Source organism: Puma concolor, chromosome F2, assembly GCF_028749965.1.
Source record: "Puma concolor isolate L17-30 chromosome F2, mPumCon1.1.hap2, whole genome shotgun sequence".
NCBI classification, from domain to species: domain Eukaryota; kingdom Metazoa; phylum Chordata; class Mammalia; order Carnivora; family Felidae; genus Puma; species Puma concolor.
This window is the reverse complement of record NC_141684.1, coordinates 16,747,099-16,769,907: the sequence shown is the minus strand read 5'-3', so window position 1 is coordinate 16,769,907 and position 22,809 is coordinate 16,747,099. Positions and strand designations below refer to the sequence as shown.

At 44.2% G+C, this 22,809-nt stretch overlaps 1 protein-coding gene and 1 long non-coding RNA gene across 7 annotated transcripts in view; one reads left to right on the top strand and one right to left on the bottom strand.

Annotated features, from left to right (window-relative positions):
• Nucleotides 1-22,809, top strand: part of LOC147571853 (uncharacterized) — a 113,438-nt gene that overhangs the window by 77,656 nt on the left and 12,973 nt on the right. For 2 of the 5 annotated variants that reach the window (XR_015246532.1, XR_015246528.1), the window contains exons 4-7: nucleotides 1,234-1,414; nucleotides 1,884-2,028; nucleotides 2,930-3,063; nucleotides 3,319-3,401. This is a non-coding gene — a long non-coding RNA (uncharacterized LOC147571853). Of the gene's footprint in view, nucleotides 1-1,233; nucleotides 1,415-1,883; nucleotides 2,029-2,929; nucleotides 3,064-3,318; nucleotides 3,402-3,510; nucleotides 6,267-8,258; nucleotides 8,304-22,809 lie in introns of those variants that run through there. The other 3 variants (XR_015246531.1, XR_015246530.1, XR_015246529.1) reach the window with 3 other exon arrangements.
• Nucleotides 1-22,809, bottom strand: part of ANXA13 (annexin A13) — a 52,085-nt gene that overhangs the window by 24,623 nt on the left and 4,653 nt on the right. For both annotated transcript variants that reach the window (XM_025922860.2, XM_086695017.1), the window contains one exon: nucleotides 3,305-3,380. In XM_025922860.2, the coding sequence (XP_025778645.2) occupies nucleotides 3,305-3,380 (76 nt within the window). The remainder of the gene's footprint in view (nucleotides 1-3,304; nucleotides 3,381-22,809) is intronic.

The window sequence follows — 22,809 nt, the reverse complement described above, 5'->3', positions numbered from 1 at the left end:
AAATGGGAGACTTTTTCCCCTGCAGGGAAGGCAGGGGAAGCGACGAGTGGGGGAGGATCTTGCGTGACAGGGAGGGTACTTGTCTACTGTGTTAGTTTCCTGAGGCTCCTATAATAATTACCACAAACCCTGTGACAAAACAGCAGTATATTCCCTCACAATTCGGAGGCCAAACGTGTGAAATCATGTCGGCCACACTCCCACCAGAGGCTCCGGGGTCAAATCTGTGCCTTGCCTGTTCTAACATCCGGAGGCTGCAGACAGTCCTTTGCTCAGCGTCTGGAACATTGCTCGGCTCTCTGCTTCTGCTTCACGCGGCCTCTTCCTGAGTGTTTGCTTCTGCCTCTCTTGCTCTCTCTCCTTTTAAAATTTTTGTTTATTTATTTAAGTAATCTCTGTACCCTGTGTGGGGCTTGAACTCAGAACCCCGAGATCAAGAGTCTCGGGCTCCACTGACTGAGCCAGCCAGGTGACCCTCTCCTGTCTCCTTTAAGGACATTAGTCAATGGATTTAGGGCCCACCCAGGTAATCCAGCCTCATCCTTTCTCAAGTCCTTAACTTCATTACATCTGCCAAGATCCTTTTCTCAGTTAAGGTCACATTCACAGGTTCTGGGTGGATATATCTTTGGGGGGAGCACCATTCACCCTGGTACACGCTCAGTAATAAAGAGCAAAGGCTTTAAGGACATTAGTCAATGGATTTAGGGCCCACCCAGGTAATCCAGCCTCATCCTTTCTCAAGTCCTTAACTTCATTACATCTGCCAAGATCCTTTTCTCAGTTAAGGTCACATTCACAGGTTCTGGGTGGATATATCTTTGGGGGGAGCACCATTCACCCTGGTACACGCTCAGTAATAAAGAGCAAAGGCCACTCCGGGGGTGGGGGTGCTCTTCGCTGCCCATACTGATCTAATTGGCTTTGTGGGGATTTTGGATCTGAGCTTATCCTTTAAAAGGGGCAGATTAGCGTGTAATGAGGGCCAGAATCGTGCTGAGACTGTGCTGCCTTCTGCCTCAGCACCTGTCTGCAAGGAGGCATTATTAGCCCATTCTGCAGTTGAAATGGGGCACCAGTAGGTAGCAGAGCAGGGGCTCAAACCCAGGTCCGAAGTTCATTCCCATGCCTGGTGAGGGGAAAGGGAACTGGGCTCAGGGTTACCAGATCCCAGTTCTAGGTCTGGTTCCACTCCGGTGTGGCTTGAGAAGCATTAACCTCTGTGGCTCTCAGATGGACTAGACCTTGCTCCCAAAGCGTGGTCTCAGGATCTACAGCATCAGCATCACCTGGGAGCTTACTGGAACTGTAGGATCTCAGAAACCACTCGGAGCTACCAGTCAGAATCTGCGTGTTAACATCCTGGCGACTCAAAAGCACGTTACATTTTAGGAAGTCATGAACTAGAACTAAGGTAATCTTCATGGCAACTTTTCCTTCAGAGAGACTGTGTCTGTGCTTCTTTGAGGGAGAATGACAAGCATCCTTTCACATTTCAGAAACGATAATGGGTGTAGGGTCCATACGCTGTCAGGTTTAAGGCATTCTCTTCAGAGAATAACCTCTGAGCTTCAGCATTCTCTCTGTTAAGCTGTTACAATGCAACTTTATAGGGTTGTTGAAAGGGTTACACGAGGTGATGTGTATGCAGTGCCCAGCTTAGCACTTGGCACGTAGAAGGTGCTCTACAGCAGTAATCAGCACAACAGTGGTCCCACCTTCAAGCCACATCCAAAAGGGAGAAGAAAACACTGGGTGGCTTTGGCACTCAGTAGGTGCTCTATGTTGAATGCACTGAGTGGCCGAAAGCACAGGGATGTATCATTAACTGCAGCTGAGTTATTCCCACACCCACTTTGCTCCTGTCTCCAACCCACATCCAGGTGTCAGGACCTCACTTGAGAGGCAGCAGGGAAGCACCTGTGAGGCTGGCTCAGCCACTCAGCAAAACTCAGAACTATAAACATCCTGCCACTTCCAGGCAAACATGGCTCCCGGCAGCTGTTGTCCAAATACAACATGAGCCAGGTCAGGATATGAGCAAGAAGCAGCTTCTCTCTGCTGAGCTTTTCTCTGATGCCCCCTCCCCCCCCCCCCCCCAAACCAAGCAAGCTAGTTGTCATCCTTCATTTCCAGCTCCCTCTCCCTCTGATTTATTCCAAAACACTTACTATATAGAAATCCCTTTTACCACTCTCCTACAGGGTCTTCTCCAGCCCCAGCTCCCTTGGGACTTCTCCAACATTTCTTGGGCAAGACAGACTATTCTATATTCAGATAGTTCCTTATGTTGAAGCGAAATATGTCTTCTTAGAACTTAGTTCTTTCTGTGGAGTCCCAAAGAATTTATGGTCATATTTGCTCTACCACAAGTACCCATTCCTAGGAAAGTAAATCTTCACTGATTTACTTCTAAGTAAAAATCTAGCACTTGTTTTTGCAAAACAATATGCCAAGTGAAAGAAGCCAGACACAAAAGGTCACATACTGCATGATTCCCTTTAGATGAAATGTCCAGAATAGGCAAATCCATAGAGACAGAAAGTAGATTATGATTGCCTGGGCCTGAAGGGAGGGGGGAGTGGGGAGCGGATGCTAATAGAAATAGGGTTTCGTTTGGGGGCAGTGAAAATGTTCTGGAATTAATAATGATTGTTATCGATCCTGTGAATATACTAAAAGCCCAGACTAGGAAATTTTTCATCAGTGATCTCCTTGGGTCTCAGAGCCTTTCTTCATGGTCTTATTCCTAGATGCTCTTCCCTTCATCTTACCTTGTTACTGGGGTTACCTTATTCCTGATCTCTTTCTCAGTCTCCTATTCTTGGCTATGCACTTACCTGACGCATTGATGTAAATAGTTTCCCTGGCCTTGACCCTTGATTCTTGACCTCAGCCACTGTTTTCTGTTTACTCGATCTACTTCTAGATGCCATTCCAGATCCCTAATCCAGCTTTCATCAGACCTAATTCCCTACCACCTCTCATGAGAGGGACCAGAGAGACTTGGATGACATTAGGATTGCATAACTACCCTTCTCATGAAGTTTCTTCCACCTTAAGGTCAGATGCAATGTCATAGTATCCAGTTTTTAACTATCCTATTGGACCTTGAAAAGCATTAGGATCTGATTATAGTTTGGGTATCTTTTACAAAGAGAACCCTAGAGGTAATTAACTTGGGTTAGTTCGGAATGTACAAGATCAGTGGGAGGTCATCTTCCTAAGATCATGGGAAAGTTGGACAAGAGATCAAATATAATCAACTTCAAAAGTAAATTTAAAAACAAAATAGATTCCATACCCATTCCTTTGCAGGCTTCGTTCAGCATTTTGGCATCCTGATCCACATCAAAACCTTGATGACTTCTCGCTTTGGCCTGGAGAAAATAATTGAAAAGGTGAGTGGACAATATGGGCATTCTTGAATTATCTCTGGCTGATGTTGGCAGCTATTTAGAAGATGAAGAAGTCATCCAAATGAGGGAACAGCTGCCACTTTATACATAGGTACATGCGGAAATCAGCTTGGGAAACTCTGGCCCCAGAGAGACGACTGGTACTCCTTGGAGCCGGCTGGCCTTGGATGACCACTGAGAATGGGCCTCTCTGTTCATAAGGACAATCAGCCTGGCCATCTCTGGGTTGAGACATTTTGACATCAAGCCTACCTTTGTGTGACTGCCTCTGAACCAGAGAATAATACAGTGGGCCAATGTCCTGGAATGCTGGTTCTACCCTCTTGTCATGAGACACAAGTATGTCTAGGGAGTAAGTGTTGCCAGGCAGAAGCTGAGGGTTCTAAGATTTTATGACAGATCCATCCATTTGGTGACCTGGGCTAAAGCTTTGCCATCCACACAACGAGAGACATAACATTTAGTTTGCCAGAGACCTACCAACCAGAAGTAGCAGAGTTACTGGTTTTTACTGTTCCTTGGGGAGAGAAAGTTCTGTTCGTATACTAAGTTAGGGTTTCTCCTTTTACTTCAGTCATTGGTATAATAGATGCACTAATTTGTCCACAGCTACCTAAGTCTATGTTATTATTATCTGCTTACAATTTTTCTTTCAGCTGACTTAGCTGGGTTTTACTTAAAGTTATTTTTAAAAGGAAATTTTCTATTAGGACTAAAATGGAAAAACAATATTGGTTGCCTAAACAAAAGCAACATAAAAATAAATGCATCACTATTAAAAATTTAAAGATGTGAGGTTAATTGCAGTGACACAACTATTAGCTTTGAACCTACCCTGTGTTTTTGCAATTCTTTGCCTTTCCTCACAGAGATTATCTTTGATGACACGTGTCACTTATTTCCCACCCTTCAATGAAGGAGTGATCATGCTGCTGTCTACACCACCTACCCAATTCCCCTCTCCCGCCTTTCGTTTTCCTTGGCCCCCATTGGGAAGGCATAATAAACCACATAAAGCACAGTAGACATATTGCACTTATTTGTCTGGCATTGCTATTCCTTTGGTGGGGGGCTTCCCTTTCCCCCATTTTATGTGTTTTCATGGGGGCTGTCAGTCATGAGGCTTGAGCCCCCTTGTCCCACCCTTGGGTGGGCACAAACCCTGCCACTCTGGCAACTGTGACTGGTTCAGGAGTAGGAGTATAATCCAAGCAGTATCAGAGTCTTGTCTTTGGTTGATATTGAGATAGAGAAAGAGATGTCTTCTGACTGGGATTGTTCAGCTGAAAGAGTGAGTCTAGGCCTGCTGGTTGCCATTTTATCCTCTGCATGAAGGGACATGAGTTCAGAGTGAAGCAAGGCAGAGACAAAAAGAGTGGAAATATGGAGAGAGAAAGAGAGGCTGAATACCACTGTATAAATCCTCAGACGCAGCAATGCCTGTTTCCTAGCTCTTCCCATTTTCATTAATAAACTACGACTTTCTCGAAGTTAGTAAGTTGGGTTTCTGCCCTTGCAACCAAAAGTGTTCTGAGTAATATCCACAGAATAGAGGAGGGCTGACTTCTAGGCCTTTCTTAATAGAGATTCATGTAATCCTAGAGCCAAAGGGATCTTCTAGGGCCGCCAGTCATCTCTCTGCCTTATGGGATCCCTCCATTACACAGCCCATCTTGAAGTTTCTCTTTCTGAAGCATGCTGGGAAGGGGACTTACATCTCTTGAGCACCTGCCACATGCCAGACAATTTCTTCGTTTACAGACCTTTCTTCATTATTAACCCAGAAGAGTAGCCATTAGGAGTCTAAACTTACAGAGAAGGACATCAGGCAGGTTAAGTAAGGAAGGTGTCTGAACACTTGTGGATATAGGCAAGCCCAGCATGGTTTGCCTCCTAAAGCCCATGCTCTCAGTCCTATGCACCATCCTGCCTCGTGCTCTAAGTAGGATGGGGGCCTTTATGTTCAGCATTTTTTTCTTTCCAAATCTCTTGTGTGGTGTGAGAAAGCTATCTGGTGCCGCTGAAGGCTTGCTGGCAGGACCATCGACAGAATTTTCAGGGCTCGATGCAAAATAAAAATGTAGGGGCCTTGTTCCAAATGGATTTAGAAGTTCAAGATGGTGACATCAGAGCGTTAAAGCAAGCTCGAGGCCTTTCTGAGTGCTGGGTCTGTGCACCTGCACAGGCTGACACTATGGAGCCCGTCCTGCCTGTTGATCAAGTTCTCTGGGTGTGGGAGAGTGGCAAATGGCAATCTCAGAAGAGTGAATGGTGTCTTTGCTTTTCATTAGAAGGATTTTGTGGAAGGTTCGGGGAGTGAGGTGCCATTGGACCAGAGCAGCACACATCTCCTCTTAATAAGCTGTTCATAAACCGTTCTGATGTCATTTGAGCCTCATCAGGGCAAAGAATCTGGTGGGACACTTATATTTGCCCCACCTCACATAAATTGAAACAGAGGCACAGGGCTCTGTAAATAGCTAGGGAGGTTGTGCCCTGGCTGAGGGGCAGAGGGGCTGGAGTCCAGCTGGGATTACATTTGCTAAGCCAGCAGGGCTGCTTCTCCCCCAGAGAGACACATTTTTTCCTCAGTTGCACAGAGATGCAGCCAGGACTTGCAGAAGCCCTGTGGAGACTTGCTTAAGATCCCCTGGCCAGGTGATGGCTGCGGGGCAGCCAGGGGTAGACTCGTTCTGTCAAGTATGAAGAGACACTTCCGTCCTTCGTCCCCTTACTATTTTAGTGAGGTGGGTCCTTGATACAAAAATAGAGTTAAAGGAGCCAAAAATAAAGGGGGGGGGGACCCTCTGAACATATCTAGTTTATCCAAGGCCAAAAGATGAAGTGTCATTTAGTCCCCAAATAACAGTGATATCGGGGGGGTGGGGGGTGGGGTGGGGGTGGGGAGGGCAGTAGGAGCAAAGATGACGTGGAGACAACTTTTTCTTTTTTGCTTAACTGAACATGCAGTATTGAGCTAGTGAGACCCTGTTGGACTTCCAACCTATAGAACTATAAGGCAATACGTTTATGTCATCTTTAAAAAATTCAGTGTACAAGTCTGCATCCGACACACTTCAATCTGCCATCAAGGCAGGTGGAAGTTAGGAGTTCCCAGGTTCCTTCTAAGGACCACTCTTAGCCATGTTGGTTATCTTTCCTAATCCAAAGAGTCTTGTTCCTCATAACAGCAGGCTATTTGATGTCAGAATAAAGAGATCACATGATGGGACTTATTTAAAGGCAGGGAGGGAGGCAAGAAAACAGGCTGTTAGGAATTTCCCCCCCTGCGTGGCTGGGACTGCCTCCACAAAGGACATATTATTCATCAGTGCCACCCAGTGTTGATGCAAGGGGTGTCCTTGGCTTGTTCTAATGAGCTGGGTAACCATCTTCTCTGGAATGTATACGGAGCGGACATTCCACCGTTCATTGTTCATTGTTAGAGATCCAGGCAGCTGACTTTGGGACCTCAGGCCCATTTGCCCATCAGATTTCATTTTTGAAACCTGAAGCCATGGAGCAGAACTTCCACATAAAGCAGGTCTGCAGGAATACGAGTCAGGCACAAAGTGGGGGCACAGGGGACTCCAGTATGAGGACAGATAGGACTGTGATGATTTGAGCAAATACACAATGTTCCACTTGCTTTCAACTTTAAGTAAAATAGAGGCAGAACAACATTCCTTTTTTGTTTTCTTTTGATTTGTTGTTTAACAGCATTTACACTGACACTCAAGGGACACATTAAAAAGACAAGATGTCAGATGTTAATAAAAATGATTATAGAAGTCTGGGCTTTGAGCCCACATGAATCCAAGTTTGAATGTGGTTCTATCCCTTAGCAGCCATGTGAACTTGAGCCAATAACTTCTAAGTGATCATTTCCTCACCTGTGAAATGGGGGCAATGTCTGCCTTGTAAGATTTGAGGCTTATGTGAGATAACATTTCAAAGGCCAGATAGATAAGGAGCCACAGAACTGCTAATTTTTCCCTCTGCTTCTTTGGGCCATCTCTTGTTTTTTTTTGCCTTACAGTGAGGTTAGGTTTTCAATTCTGCATATTTCCACTTGACAAGTTTGAAAGATTTACATCTATCTATCTATCTATCTATCTATCTATCTATCTATATCTGAGAGATGTCTTCCAAACTTGAAATTGTAAGATGTAGATCTATCTCCAGTGCTCCAAACTGTATTTGAATCCCAGAATAATTGCTATTACTCATGTGACCTTCGGCAAGTTTGGGAGCCCCTCTGTGCTGTGGTTTTGTCATGGCAAAATGTGGCCAACAATAGTGTCCACTCATAGGTCTCTTACGAGAATTTAAATGAAGTCATTCATACCAAACATCTAAATGAAGGCTAGCAGAGAGCATGTGCTTAAAAAAATGTAAAGGATTAATAATGGAAGGCAGATCAGCAAAGAACCTTCTAGAATATTTGAAACCGTCTCCTGCTCACAGGGTTTCTACCTTGTAAATGGCACTCTAAGGATCGGTTTTTCATTGATCACCTGCAGTTTGGATCTAAAGCTCCAGACACATATTTCACACCAGGCAGTGAAGTGGTTCACAATTCAGGCTGCACGGAGTCAAGTGACCTGGGATGACACCCAACACCACATTTTGTTAACTGCCTCATTTGATTAGTGTGATAATTGGCACCTCATGGAGTGTGAGGATCTCACTGAGATACAGCCCGGGTGGGTCACTTGCCAATGTACCAGTCAGGCTCACAATAGGAGCGAATACCACGAACTCTACAAGAGGCACTGCCAGGTGCAAAAATGAGCTGGGGACTTTCAGTCTTGTTTTTGCTTCCTTCCTTCCTTCCAGCATGTCTACATGTCACTTCTCTGTGTCTCCATATTCCTGCATCTTCTTTTTTTTTTTTTTTTTTTTAATTTTTTTTTCAACGTTTATTTATTTTTGGGACAGAGAGAGACAGAGCATGAACGGGGGAGGGGCAGAGAGAGAGGGAGACACAGAATCGGAAACAGGCTCCAGGCTCTGAGCCATCAGCCCAGAGCCCGACGCGGGGCTCGAACTCCCGGACCGCGAGATCGTGACCTGGCTGAAGTCGGACGCTTAACCGACTGCACCACCCAGGCGCCCCTCCATATTCCTGCATCTTAAACAAGGAAATGAATGATCCGTTTTTCTGGAAGGAGGAGTTATACAAAATGAACTGAGATGCTATGAGCCTGGAAGCAGAATGAATGCCGAAAACACCCACTCTGTGAAATGACTCAGAGACAGGCCATCTTCAGCACATCGAGTGCCTAGGAGGGAGGTTGGCTGTTGTACCAATTCAGATACCACATCCCCTACCCTGCCCCACCAGCCACAAGGGCCCGAGTGGTGACACAGACAGCTGACCAAAGGCTTCTCTCCTGGTCCAGGTCAAGGAAAGCTTAACTCTTGGGATCAAAGGGAACATTTTAAGGAAATCTTCCTCCAGCTTGCAGCAAACTCTGGGGATGGAGTTTGTGAAAATTTAGCTGGGGGATATGATTGGCAGACTGTTGCTATGTATTATGTGGTAACCAGGATGTTCCAGGACCCAGCCTTAAGCGCACTCCTATTTAAGGCCACTCCCACTCATCAGTCCTGGTGACCTGATGTATTTGGAGAGCATCAAGACTGGGAAATAAGAATATACTTCTCACGAGAGACATGGGAATTAATTAAAAAGCAATACGCCACAGGCAAATTAGAATCTCCTCTGAATGGTTCCTCTTCTCTGCCCGCTTCCTTCTTCTTTCCTCCTCTTTTTTTCCTCCCTCCCCTTCCTTCAACAGACAAGTAGTCAGGGTCTGCTGTGGGGCCAGCACTGCCCTGGTGAGGGGGACTTGATCAATGAAGCGCAGGTCTTGTCCCCAGGGAAGTAAACATGCAAGCAGATCAATGACAATTCCGTTTATAAAAATTTTTTTTTTCAACGTTTATTTATTTTTGGGACAGAGAGAGACAGAGCATGAACGGGGGAGGGGCAGAGAGAGAGGGAGACACAGAATCGGAAACAGGCTCCAGGCTCTGAGCCATCAGCCCAGAGCCCGACGCGGGGCTCGAACTCACGGACCGTGAGATCGTGACCTGGCTGAAGTCAGACGCTTAACCGACTGCGCCACCCAGGCGCCCCGACAATTCCGTTTATAATGGGGCATGGATGTTGGGTGCAAATCGCTGAGAGGAAGAAGGGGAATTTTTCGGGAGAGGTTGACATCTGTGCTCGTTCATGAAATATGAGTTAGGCAAGCCTAATACATACGTATGTACATACACACACATATACGTACATCCATACATACGTACACAAATAAGGAGGGGTGACCTGCCACTGAACTACTGCAGAACGGACATGATTGATCTAAACAATGCACAACGATGTAATGTGGACTTGGGAGTGGGACCTACAGCGTTCAGTTATGCTTTGCTCCTTACTGGTTGTACGACCCCCGCCCCAGGCAAGCTGACCCATCTCTCTGAGCCTTTGTTGTCTCAGGTTTAAAGTCGAGGTGCACCTGTGCATGGGCAGCGTGAGGTTTGGGTGCAGTCGTGTTGGGGATGTAGTGCCAGGTTACAGTGAGCACTTGGTTGGTGGCACGTAGGAGGTGCTCAGTGACGTAAGGATGTAGGGGTCATTTGTAAGCCCTGAAGTATTATCAAAATGTAACGGGAGTGGCATTTTGTTTGCTCTTTCCAGTGCAGTTCCCCAGAAGCCCTGGCTTGCTGCAATTTGCTCGGTAAATATTTGAAAGTGGTTGCTTGGTATCCAGGCTCTGAGACAGGAGGACTCTCAGGAAGCGCTGGAGAGCAGAGGGCTCATTGTTACACTGATCTCAATGGTGTTGCTTTTGGAGCCAACATGAAATCAGGAGGAGGCTGAGGAGATTAAAAATGAGAGCCAGGATTAGAACCAGGTGGTGGCCTGGGCATTTTAAACAGGAGCAAGGTGGAGGCAGGCAAGGGTTGTGCCGGGGAGAGCCTCAGACATGCCTGAATTCTCCCCAACATAAGCAGTGACCGTTGCCCCTGCTAGTTAATGGTACCTTGAGCCAGTGCTGGTGATTTGGGCTAAACCTGCATAGATTTTAGTCGGTAGAGAGTTAGGGAAACTGAGGTCCAGTTCGGGAAAGAGACTTTTTCGTGGTCACGTTGGTATCCATCCCCCCAAAGATGTCTACCCTTGAACCTGGCATGATGCTATTTTTCTCTCCTTACCCTTTCTAAGCGTCTCTTTTCCATCTGAAAGATTACAAGGTCTTGGGGGTTGTTACAAGGATATGCATCAAACATACTTGGCAGGAAGCTGGGCACATGGTGAGTGTTCAGTGTTATTTTTATTACTTCCTTCCATCTTGACCTGATTCCTATGGAGTGTTGAATGAGCCCCTGACATGTTGCTTTGTGTGGCACCTTTAAAATAACTGATTACATAATTTTGTCCTAAATCAGAAACCATTTTGTACTTAACAGATAAGTAGTAACCTGGGCCAAGCGTTGAAGAGAAATTTAAGGGATTAACACTTAAAATTGAGAATGACAGCAAAATACAAAGCACTTACTATGTGCCAGGCACTGGCCCAAACAACTTAATCCTCACAAAAACCCTATGAGGTAAGTATTATTACCTCCTATTTTGCAGTTGAGAAAAACAAGAAACAGAAAGGTTAATAAGTTATCTGAATCACACAGTTACTAACTGATGGAATTCAAACCTACACAATATGGATCCAGAAATTCCACCATTGGCTTCTCATTAACTAATTTTTTTGTCTCTTTCAAAATTATTATTTTTAAATTTAATGGTAGAAAATCTCAGTCCAACCCTCAGAATGCTAGTATTTTATAGATACACCAGCTAAGACCTGTGATTTGTCCACTGATCAGGGAAGCCAAGGACCCCTTGCATAGCTGTGATCAGGAAATGTTCTTGATGAGACAATAGGAAGTGAAGTGGAAAATGAAGGCCAGCTACCACTATTTGCAAGGCAAAATGGATAGCCTCTCCCTGTGAGCAGAGCATATGTGCAGGAAAGGCACTGTTGTCAAATTCTGCTCTCAGTATCTTTTTGAGTCAAATGGAATCATGTGTTCTGCTTTTCATCTGTGAACTAAGACTAATACCTATGTAGCAAAATCTTGGGAAGATGAAATAAGACAATGTGATTCATTATAGCATTATTCACAATAGCCAATACAGGGAAATAACCTAAGTGTCTATCAACAGATGAATGGATAAAGAAGACGTGGTGCACACACACACACACACACACACACACACACACACTTACACTTACACACAAAATGAATATCAAGCCAACTTACAGAAACAGAGACTAGAATGGGGGTGGGGGAGAGGGGAGATGTTGATCAAAGTGTACAAATTTCCAGTTATAAAATGAATACATTCTGGGAGCCTAATGTACAGCCTAGTGATTATAGTAATAATACTGTACTATATACTTGAAAATTACTAAGAGAGTAGATCTTAAATGTTCTTACCACAAAAAGATGGTAGTTATGTATAATGGTATGCACAAAAATGGTAGTTATGCATAATGCAGGCGTTAGCTAAGGTTATAGTGGTAATCATTTTGCAATATATAAGTGTCTCACATCAACACACTGTTTACCTTATATTTATGTGATGTTGTATGTCAATTATATCTCAACAAAGCCATATGAAAAGATATTGTGAGGGTTCTGGGCAGGGAGATTTCATTATGATGATCCAGAGCTGGCAGGGGAGAAATTGGCTTTTCTGCCCTTCTCTAGCAGGCTGTCAGGACACCTCCTCCTTTTCCTCCTCCTTCCCCATCTTACCTCAAACCTTCCTGTTCCCTGTTTACTAAAACATCTTGCCCTTTGAGTAGTGGAGAGATCATAGCTAAGGGACTGTGGTGTGCCAAGGGGTTGAAATTTAGCAGAGGCAGTCTGAAGACAGAAAAGCATGAGGCCAGAAGGATGATCAAGGTTTCCAGCATGTTTATTCTTAGGGGTGACTGCTTTCCAGCCTGATAAACTGTCACATGTTTTCATAGGTAAAATTTCATTTTTCCCTACCTGCCGGAATCTGGGCAAACTGACTGCAGATTTACCTTATTAGGAAGGGTCCATGAATGTTCAGTGGGGGAGGAAGAGGAGGGGTACTGCAAGCAGGCTCCTCACTGTAACTTCCCGAGTCCTCAGAGGGCCAAGGGGTTTGGGGGTTGACAGCACGGGCCTCATGCTCCTCCATTTCTTTTTTTTATTTTTTATTTATTTATTTAAAAAAAATTTTTTTTTCAACGTTTATTTATTTTGGGGACAGAGAGAGACAGAGCATGAACGGGGGAGGGGCAGAGAGAGAGGGAGACACAGAATCGGAAACAGGCTCCAGGCTCTGAGCCATCAGCCCAGAGCCTGACGCGGGGCTCGAACTCACAGACCGCGAGATCGTGACCTGGCTGAAGTCGGACGCTTAACCGACTGCGCCACCCAGGCGCCCCGCTCCTCCATTTCTTAAACACCTGGTTGCCCACTGTTGAGTCCACTGGCAACAGTGGAGAATGTATCTACTTAAGGGAATTTGCTGAACCTATATCTCCTCTCTGAAACCACTTCTGACCCTCTTGGGAAGGATTGAGGACTTTCTGCCAGTTGGGCCTAAGGTGGCCAACTGATTGCCCAAGACTCAGGGTTTCCTAGGATGTGAGATTTTCAGTGCTAAGACTGTGATGTTTCCAGGGTAATCAGGATGGTTGGTCACCCAAGCTGGAGCTGACTTTGCAAGCTTTCAAGAGACAATTGTGTGCATCTCTTCCCAACTCTGTGTTCAGTGAGGTCATGTTGGTAACTTGAAATCAGCTGTGATTTCATATTTATACTATGGAAATTGGCTCATGGCACAAATTGGGTTTTTGTCCTCCCCCGCCCCAAGAGCTGGTTGTGAAACATTTTCTGGCACACCAGTTTCTTTTTTGTGCTTATACTCCATTCTAGAGACTTCTATCAGATCTTCTTAAGATACATTATTATATTTATTCACTAATTTATCTCCCTCCCTAGATTGTAAACCTCTTGGAACCAAGAACCATGTCATATTCCTTGTCATATCCAGCACCTATCATGATGCCTGGCACATTATAGGCACTTGGTAAATGTTTACATATTGATGGAAGCTCATTTGAATTCTCTGCAGCTATAGGGTATTTCTCTTCCCTTCTAGAGGCGGAAGAATCTTCTTCCTTTGTATGTTACAGAATATGCCACATCTCTTTTCCTTTGCATCCTGGCCTTACTCTAGTTTGTATCAATGTCAGGGGTCAGTGGCAAGAGTGGAGACAGAAGAGGGGGAGAGTGGAGTTATCCAGTTAGACATCTTGAACTGATAATGATGTCAAGCCTCCTAGGGTAATGAAGCAGAGAGAATGATAAAAGGAACAGTAAACTTAATCAGGACACCTGGGAGAGCTCAACTGGACCTCACTTGGAGGCTTAACAAGAAACACAAATGAAAGTGAATGCCTAACGCTTTTAGGTCTGGAATAGTTTGAGCTAAATAGAATTTGATGCTCTTAGACTTAAGACCTATGGAGGAAATAGTGGACTCTGAGGAAGATGCCCTGAACACAGATGGATAGCTTTTCAACCCTGGATACACATCAGAATCATTTGAGATAGTTTTTTTTTTTTTTTTAATTATTTGAGAGAGAGAGAGAAAGCAGGGGAGGGGGCAGAGAGAGAGAGAGAAAGAGAGAGAGAGAGAGAATCTTAAGCAGGTTCCATGTTCAGTGTGGAACCTGATGTGGGGTTCAATTCCATGACCCTAGGATCATAACCTGAGCTGAAATCAAGAGTCAGACACTCAACAGACTGAGCTACCCAGGCGCCCTGAGATGTTTTAAAATAGACAAATGACTGAGTCCCAACCTGATCCTATTAAATCAGGATCTCTGATATAAGTATTTGCAAAACTTACCAGATAATTCCAACGTGAAGCCAGGGTTAGGACCCACTGGTCTGACAGAAATTAGAAACTTTCCCATTGACATCCCAATGAATCAGAAAGACAACTTAAAAATGTGCTGAGGCTTTACACAAATAAGAAATCCTAGCCTTTATTAAAGGAGCCAAAGATAAAGGGAAGAGGTTTATCATAGATTCTGAGGGTAGAAATTCAACCCAGGGTTTTCAAAATGGGTGACATGGAACACTGAATGTATTAAAGCCTGTCGGACTTTCAACTGAAAAAGGAATTCTTTTTAAAATTCTCTCTCAGTTCATCATATTGAGTCATTCTTTGCCTCGTGATAGTATGTCTTTCACACTCTTTCAACCCAGAGATTGGCAAACTATGGGCTACGGTCAAATTCTGGCCCATCATCTGTTTTTATAAATAAAGTTTTACTGGAACATAGCCAACCTACTCATATACATTTAGTCAAAGGCTGCTTTCACACTTCAGTGGCAGAGTTGAATAGTTGTAACAGAGGTTGTGTGGCACACAAAGGCTGAGATAATTATTTTCCCAACCCCTTCTCTTCTTTATGCAAATAGATTTTTTAAATCAGAAAACAGATGACAGAATCTGAGCCTTCAGCTGGCAGTAGTATTTAGTTAGAATTTAATATAGTCTTTTTGCCTTCATTTAGTTATCCACATTTATATCAACTGATAATTGATTTTCCATTTCTGATACTAACATAAAGTTTCTTTTTAATATTAATTTTTATGTCAAAAAATGAGTGAATTTAAAGAAAAGAGATAATAAAGCTATTAGCAGCATAGACAGCATATGTGTTTGGCAACATTCATGAAAGTCATATTTAAATCTGAAGTTTGGGAAACATTGAATGTATCCAGTCCCCTCATTTTACAGGTAAACTGAGGCCTAATTGTTGAGTCATCTGCACAGGGTCACTTACTTGCTTATGGAAAAATCTGGAGCCCTCCCTCTCAGGACAATGTTCTTTTACCTCTCACTGGTTACTCATTTGTACTTTGAAACTAATTAGCATGAATGCAAAGTATTGTACTATTCATGAATTCAGAAACAGAAAGATTCTGGCAACATTTCCACGGGCATGTTTAGTAGACATTGATGGGCAATTTGAAACACAACAGAGGGGCCATTCACATCTTTAAACATGAATCTTGGGTGATAGTGGCATATTGTTTCATTAAGTTGATTGTTTCTTAGGCATGGTTTCCTTGGAACAATACATTTGACTTTTTTTTTTAAGTCTTGCTTTTTTTTTGTTGTTTTAAATCAAAATCTACTTAAATGCTTATAGAGCAAAAAGGAGACTACTAATTAGAAAAAATATATATATTGCATTGTACTCTGTGGGGTCTATTTAAACACAGTTTCAATCGTGTAAGAGTATTTGGTATTTCACCATGTGTTTATTGTTCTATTAGCATTCTCCTGGTCATAGCAAAGCTGATTCCTCCATTCTTACATCGTCTGCCCACTTGGACCCTTTCAGAGATCTGTTAATCAAGGAGGTCGACAGGATAGCCAGTCAGTGTGTAGGAAGCCTGAGAGTTCTAGCTAACCTTAAAAGGTGATAACACATAGAACTGTTACACTATTGATCTATCCTTTCAGAGATGCAATTTTAAAGTGACACATACGAGGGGCACCTTGGTGGCTCAGTCGGTTAAGCATCTGACTTCGACTCAGGTCATAATCTCATAGTTTGTGGGTTCAAGCCCCACATCAGGGCTGTGTTGACAGCTCAGCGCCTGGAGCCTGCTTTGGATTTTGTGTGTCTCTCTATCCCTCCTCTGTTCACACTTTCTGTCTTTCTCTCAAAATAAATAAACATTTAAAAAATTAAAAAAAAAGTGACATGTATGAAATATGTGTTTGGCCATCATTCTAAATGGATAGGAATATTTGCATCATTTGGCAAATAAGTCTGAAAATAGAAAAAACATCCACTTGAATCAGATCTTGATATGATTTACATATGTATGCTGACTGTGTATTCTTGAAAAATGAGTGAAACTTTTCAGGTTAAAATAAATGACCTGTCTTCTAAACGTGGGATTATCTATATGTTGGCATTTTGAGAACACTTTTAATGAAGATTGATATTGTTAGATCATTTTCCAGAAAGACAAACTTTCTCAGGCTATGCTTTCTGCGTTATACATTGAGTTGGTGTGAGTTGAATTGGCATTATGCATTGAGTTGGTGTGATACATTGAGTTGGTCACCTATCAAAAGGTGACTAGAAGGTGGGGACCTGACCTTAAGGAGATCTGACCTTAAGACTCTCCAACATCTAGCGCCCTAAGGTGGTGGGCACCATCATTTCTGAAGGTACTGACAATATATTCAGAAGTACAAACAATGTGACTGGCCCACCATGCACTGAGCTCTGATATAGGGAGACTATATGGAGCAGTCCTTTCAGGGGCTACACTCAGAGGAGAGGTGAACAAATGGACTCATGATTGTTTCAATCAGTGACTTTCCATTGAGCACTGCTCATCTGGGCAGGAAAACTTAGCTCAGCTCAACGGCCTCAGTGCTGGATATTTCTGTAGAGAAGCCTTTCTCACTCTGGCCATCAGAGTTACTTATGGATTAACAGTCTTTTGGGGGGAAACCGCTGCCTCTCGCCTGCTGTTGTCACTATCAGGAGGACAAGGGTCAATCTTGAAGATAGATTGGCTCTACCCTGTGATAAGAAAGGCAATCAGTGTGAGGGAATATCTAGGCCAGAGGGGCAGGAATACATGGTTGCTGGTAGAAGTTCAGTCAGATAAAGACATTATGGGGTCATCTCCTGCCCTATTGCCTTGCTTTCCCTAAGGTCTGTGTCTCAGAAGCAATTCTGTCTCTCTGGGGACATTTGGCAGTATCTAGAGACATTTTTTGTAGTCATAAGTAAGGGAGTGCTACTTATCTCTAATCCTAGAGATCAGCGATTCCTCTAAACCATCATATAAGGCACAGAACATCCCCTCACAGAAGAATTTTCTGGTTCCAATATCAATAGTGCCAAGATCTAACATGATGAGTGTCTACCACCCTGGCCTAATGACTGCAACAATGCTATAAACATGTTTCTTTAAAAGGTGTTGAGAAGGCTGGGCTTCTGGTGCAAATGGCACATAGGTACTGACAAAGGCAAGGTCCCCAGTGACAAAGAGCAAATTGCTGTGGTTACATAAAAGGGAGGATTAGAAGTGGACCATGATGTCTTTCTTCCTTTAATTTTATTTCAAAGAAACTAGATGACAAATCTGAAAGGTAACTAGGTAACTAGGAGGAAGAATCTGACTTAAAGTTGGTCATCATCCTGTCATCATCCTCTGTTCTTTGTCTGCATCACAGTTGTAGGCTTCACAGCCTCAGCTGGCAGGGGCCTCATCAGGCAGCCTCAGCTGACTCATTCTTAGGGGCCCTTTAGTATTGTGGTGGGCTGGACAGCTCAGAGTTTCTACTAGAGGTGGAATTACATGCCCTGTATGGAAACAAGATCGCATCCTGGGGGAAAGTGACTGCTTTGAGGTTGTCCACAGATTGTTTTGGGAGTCAGAGACCTCTAAAGAGTGTTAAAACTCCAGATATCCAATTACTGCTGTATTGCATCAATGAAAATGAACTTGGAGGATAAGGTGATTGTGGGGAGATGATGGTCATTCCTCAACCATGAAAGGAACCATGCCTTCAAGAGTTATGAAAAATGAAGCACTTTTCTCATTAGAAAAGAACTATCCATTTCCTTCTTCTATTGCCAAAGGCCGTTTTTCTGCCAATTCAATGAGAGTATAAACTTGGGATTCATTGCTTGCAGGAAAAAAAGAAGCAAGTGTACTCTGGGGTCCTCAAGAGTCAATGATAAGTGGGTAGATGGAATTGGAAAGAGAAAATACTGGGGGCTGAGCTGGGTCATTACAGCATTGAATGGTGCTGTGTAAAAGGCATAGCCAACAGTATGTGGACAAGTTTTGATTTGCTAAAAAGGAAACAAGGTAAAATAGCTAAATTTGCTTTGAGCAAATTTCTGTCTCCATCAGAATCAAAACAATGAATGTTATTCTTTCCCCTGGTAAGAGTTTAAATATGCATTGGATCCAATCCTATTAATTACTTCTTTAAAATTCTTTTAAACATTTTAATCTTCCTTTTCATTTCCACCACAATCATCCAAACCCCCATTACAGGAAGGGTGAATTATTTGACTGCCTTTCTATCTTATCTTTGAGTCATCATTCCCTATTTCAGTCCATCCAATACGGCAGCAGACACAGCAGTAGTCATATTAATAAAAATCATAGTTATAAGAAAGCAATATGATAAAGCAATATCCCCAAGCCCCAAGGATTGGTAAAGCCAACCTCTGCCACAGTGACAGTTCAAGGATTAGGTACATGACCCAAGTCAATCAGAATTTTTCCCTGACATGTGATAGAAACTTAGGGGAGAAAAAACCTCTTTTCCTTGATGTTGTTAACGTGGAGCTACGTGAGGCCATGGCCCTCTCTGTGGTGCCCAAACTATCTGTGGCCATGCCTCCCTCTCACCAACAACTTTTGCCTCCCACACCACTGGGGAAAAAGAAAAGGTTCATTTTCAGTGGGAGAGAATGAGCCCAACATGTAGAAAGAAGGAGAGAGAGCGAGAGAGTGAGATTGAGGAAGAATGTGCTAGTTGACAAGATGATATCTCCAGCCCCAGGGATGAATCACGATTCATGGCTGTCCTCTTCCCCTCGGCCAGTGATTGGTCTAGGGACAGGCTTTTGACCAACTCTGACTAATGAGATGGGATGTGATGCCTGCTTGGGGGCTTTCCAAAAAGATTATTCTCAGTGATAGGGGAGTGGTAAGAAGAAACGTACTTTTTTCTCTGTCCCCTTCCCTCTTACTTGTGATCCTATCACGTGTGATCATGAACTTAAACACAGACCACTATCTTGTACCCAATGGGGGGAGCTGCTGCGAACACATCAAGGGTGGCAGAATGGAAAGGTAGACGTGGCATGGGTCCTTAATGATGTGACTGAACCACTCGACCAACACTGGAATCCCCTCCTTTCAGACTTCGGGTGAAGGCTAATAATTAAATGTCTTTGTTACTTACGGCACTCTTAGTCTTGTAGTCTACTACTTGTACTCACATACTGACTTGAAAACAAAACAACTAGGAAATTGTACTCCTCAAATTACCTCAAGTGCAGCCTTCCCTCTTGAGTTTCAGATCCAGCTACCTGCTAGGTGTTAAACCCAGGTGTCCCACGGATATCTCAAACTCAGCAGATCCCAAAGCCAAATTCATCCTCGCATTGAGCAAACTTCCAGTTTGTTCTATCCCCAGGATGCATCCCATTCACCTGGGTACATAAGCCAGGTACTCGAATCACTCAGTAGTCCTCCTTGTCCCTCACCTACCTGTCCACTTAGCCAGTTACATCTATTTGACCTTCCCATCAGTCCTCTTCTCTCTGATCCCACTGCCACTGTTTAAGTTGGGAACACAGGCTCATCATCTTTCTCCAGGGCCACTGCCTCCTAAGTGTTTTATTTGCCTTTGGTCAGGAATCTCTCCAAAACTTTCTCTACTAGCTTCTAGCATGGTCCATCCAAAGTGCATCTCTGACCTTGTCATTCCCTTGTCTGAGATTAGTTATGGCTCCTCTATTGCCTAAGATACTAGTTCTCAAAGTGTAGCCCCTGGACCAGCAGCATTAGCATCATCAGGTAACTTGTGAGAAATGTAAAATTTGGGGCCCTGCTCTACTGAATCACTCTGCAGATAGGGCCCAGCTCTCTGTTTAAACAAACCTTCCAAAGGAATCTGATGTACGTCGTTTAGAAAACACTAACTGGCCTAAAGCAAAAGAAACCCAATTTCCTTGGTGTAGTAGGTTGAATAGTATGCTCCCTGAATGCATGTCTACTTGGAACCTCAGAACGTGACCTTACTTGGAAATAGAGTTTTTGCTGAGGTAATTAGTTAAGAATCATGGGTGAGATCATCCTGGATTTAGAATGGGTCCTAAATCCAGTGATTGGGGTCCTTAGAAGAAGAGAAATAGAGGGGAGGGCCATGGGAACATGGGAACATGAGATTGGGACTCTCCTGCCCTGAGCCAAGGACTGCAATGCCTGGGGCCACCAGAGGCTGAAAGAGGCAAGAAAGAATTCTTCCCTACAGTCTTCAGAGGAAACGGTGGCCCTGCTAACACCTTGATTTTAAATCCCTAGACACCAGAACATTGAAAGAATACATTTCCATTGCTTTCAGCCACCCAGTTTGTGGTCCTTTGCATATTAGCCCTAGGATACCAATACACTTTGCATAGCAAACAAGGGCCTTTAGGACACCCCTGTGCATCCGGAGTCGCTGCTCCCTGATCAGTGATCTATCAAAAATATGCGTGGTGCGCCTGTTATGTGTCAAGCCCCAGTGATGGAGCCGTGATGAGCGGTGGCAGTGCGGGCCCTGCAGAAGCTCCCGGCCAGGGGGAGGGGCTAGCAGCTGCACAGGCAGGTGATGTTTGACGGATTCAGTGCTCTGCAGGGCAAGAGCCTTCTTGTACCTCTCTGCACGTACTCTGGCACCGTAAAGATTGCCCTTCTGCACCTTAGGAAGCCTCTCCCACTCCTTCCTCCCACACAGAATCACTCTCTCCCCTAAGTTTTGGACGTGTTTCTATTAGTGCATTCGTTGCACATCGTTGTAATTGTTTACTTGTTTGCCTCCCTTGCTAGACTGTGAGCCATTCAGAGGGCATGGACTGTGCTCTTTTATTCCTCTTTTTATCAGTGGTGCCTCAAACAGCACCTGGCTCATGGGAGTTTCTTTTAAAAAAATGTGTTGAACTGATAACGAGGATGAAGAGTGATTTCCTTCCTCGGTTGGCAGAGGGACTCGAGCTTACTTTTCTCCATGCAGCGCTAGGATGAGTTGTGGGAGAGACTGCAGCCTGGGGTCAGTGGAAGGGGCAGAATGGGGCAGTTCCCTGGACTGCTTTTGGTGTCAAAGGCCCTGGAGGAGGGTGTGGGACTAAGTAGGCTTTAAAAGCCATCATCCGGGCATCTCTGCAGGCTGAGTGATGGGAATGGTTCAGTCAAAGCTGGGGCACAGCTCCAGCCTATGCCTGTGAGAGGCTTTTGCTTCAAAGTTGATTTTCTTTCTTTCTTTTTTTCCCCAAAGTTTATGTATTTATTTTGAGAAGGAGCGAGGAGCGGGGGAGGGGCAGAGAGAGAGAGAGAGAGAGAGAGAGAGAGAGAGAGAGAGAGTCCCTAGCAGGCCCCACACTATCAGCACAGAGCCCAATGTGGGGCTCGATCTCATGAGCTGTGAGATATGACCTGAGCCAAAATCAAGAGTCAGATGCGTAACTGATTGAGCCACCCAGGTGCCCCTCAACACTGATTTTCAAACTTGAGTGTACATCAGAATCACCTGGAAGGCTTGTTCAGGTGCAGTTGCTGGGCCTTCGCCCCAGAGGTTCTGATTCCATAGATTTGGAGTGGGGCCCAATAATTTGCATTCCTAATGGATCCTAGGTTATTCCAGTGATGGCCTGGGGGCCACATTTGGGCACATCCCTGCACTAGAGGAACACATGACATAAGACCCATGGTTCTCAACTTTGGGTACATTAGAAATCAGTTGTGGAGTTTTTAAAAAGTACAGATACAGGAGAACCTTACTCACACATTGGTCGGGGCGGGGGGTGTAACTGGTCATAGGGATTTGGGCTCCAAATGAGTAAAACATTGGTTTGAGTAAGCCTTTCCCATAAAACATAATGAACTGATGAGTTGATCAAACGTTTATTGAGCATTTGCTACGTGCCAGGGTTTGTGTCAGTAATGGGGATACAGAGATGAACAAGACACCATCCTAGCCCCAGTGAGCCATCAGTCCAGTCTGGGGAAGATGTGTGAACAGCTAGTTCTAAAATCCTGTGGGAGGGGAGTGATGACATTGTACACAGAGTAGCATGGAAACACTAAAGAGGAGCATCAGATCTAGGGGAAGAGGAGGAAGCTCAGGATCGGGGGTAAAGAGGAGATAATGTTCCACTTCAACAGATTTAGAAATCCCAGTAGGTTAGCATCTAGTTGGTATAATGTGAAGAATTTCTACCTAAATCCAAATGCATGCTTCACCTCTCCTTGGTCAAATTACCTCATCTCTCCGTGCTTCACTTTCCCCAGATTGCAAAGGGGATAATAATCCTGTCTCCCTCACAGAGTTGTGTGGACCAAAGGACCAAAAGGACACGTGTACGTGGGGGACTTGGTAGAGTGAAGGGCTCAGAGTTCATGCACACAGCCCGGGCCCCCAGAGCAGCTCACAGTCTAGCAAGCACTTGAGAAATGTCAGTTATCCTCATCATCCTTCCAGAAGGCCCTCTTGAAGCCT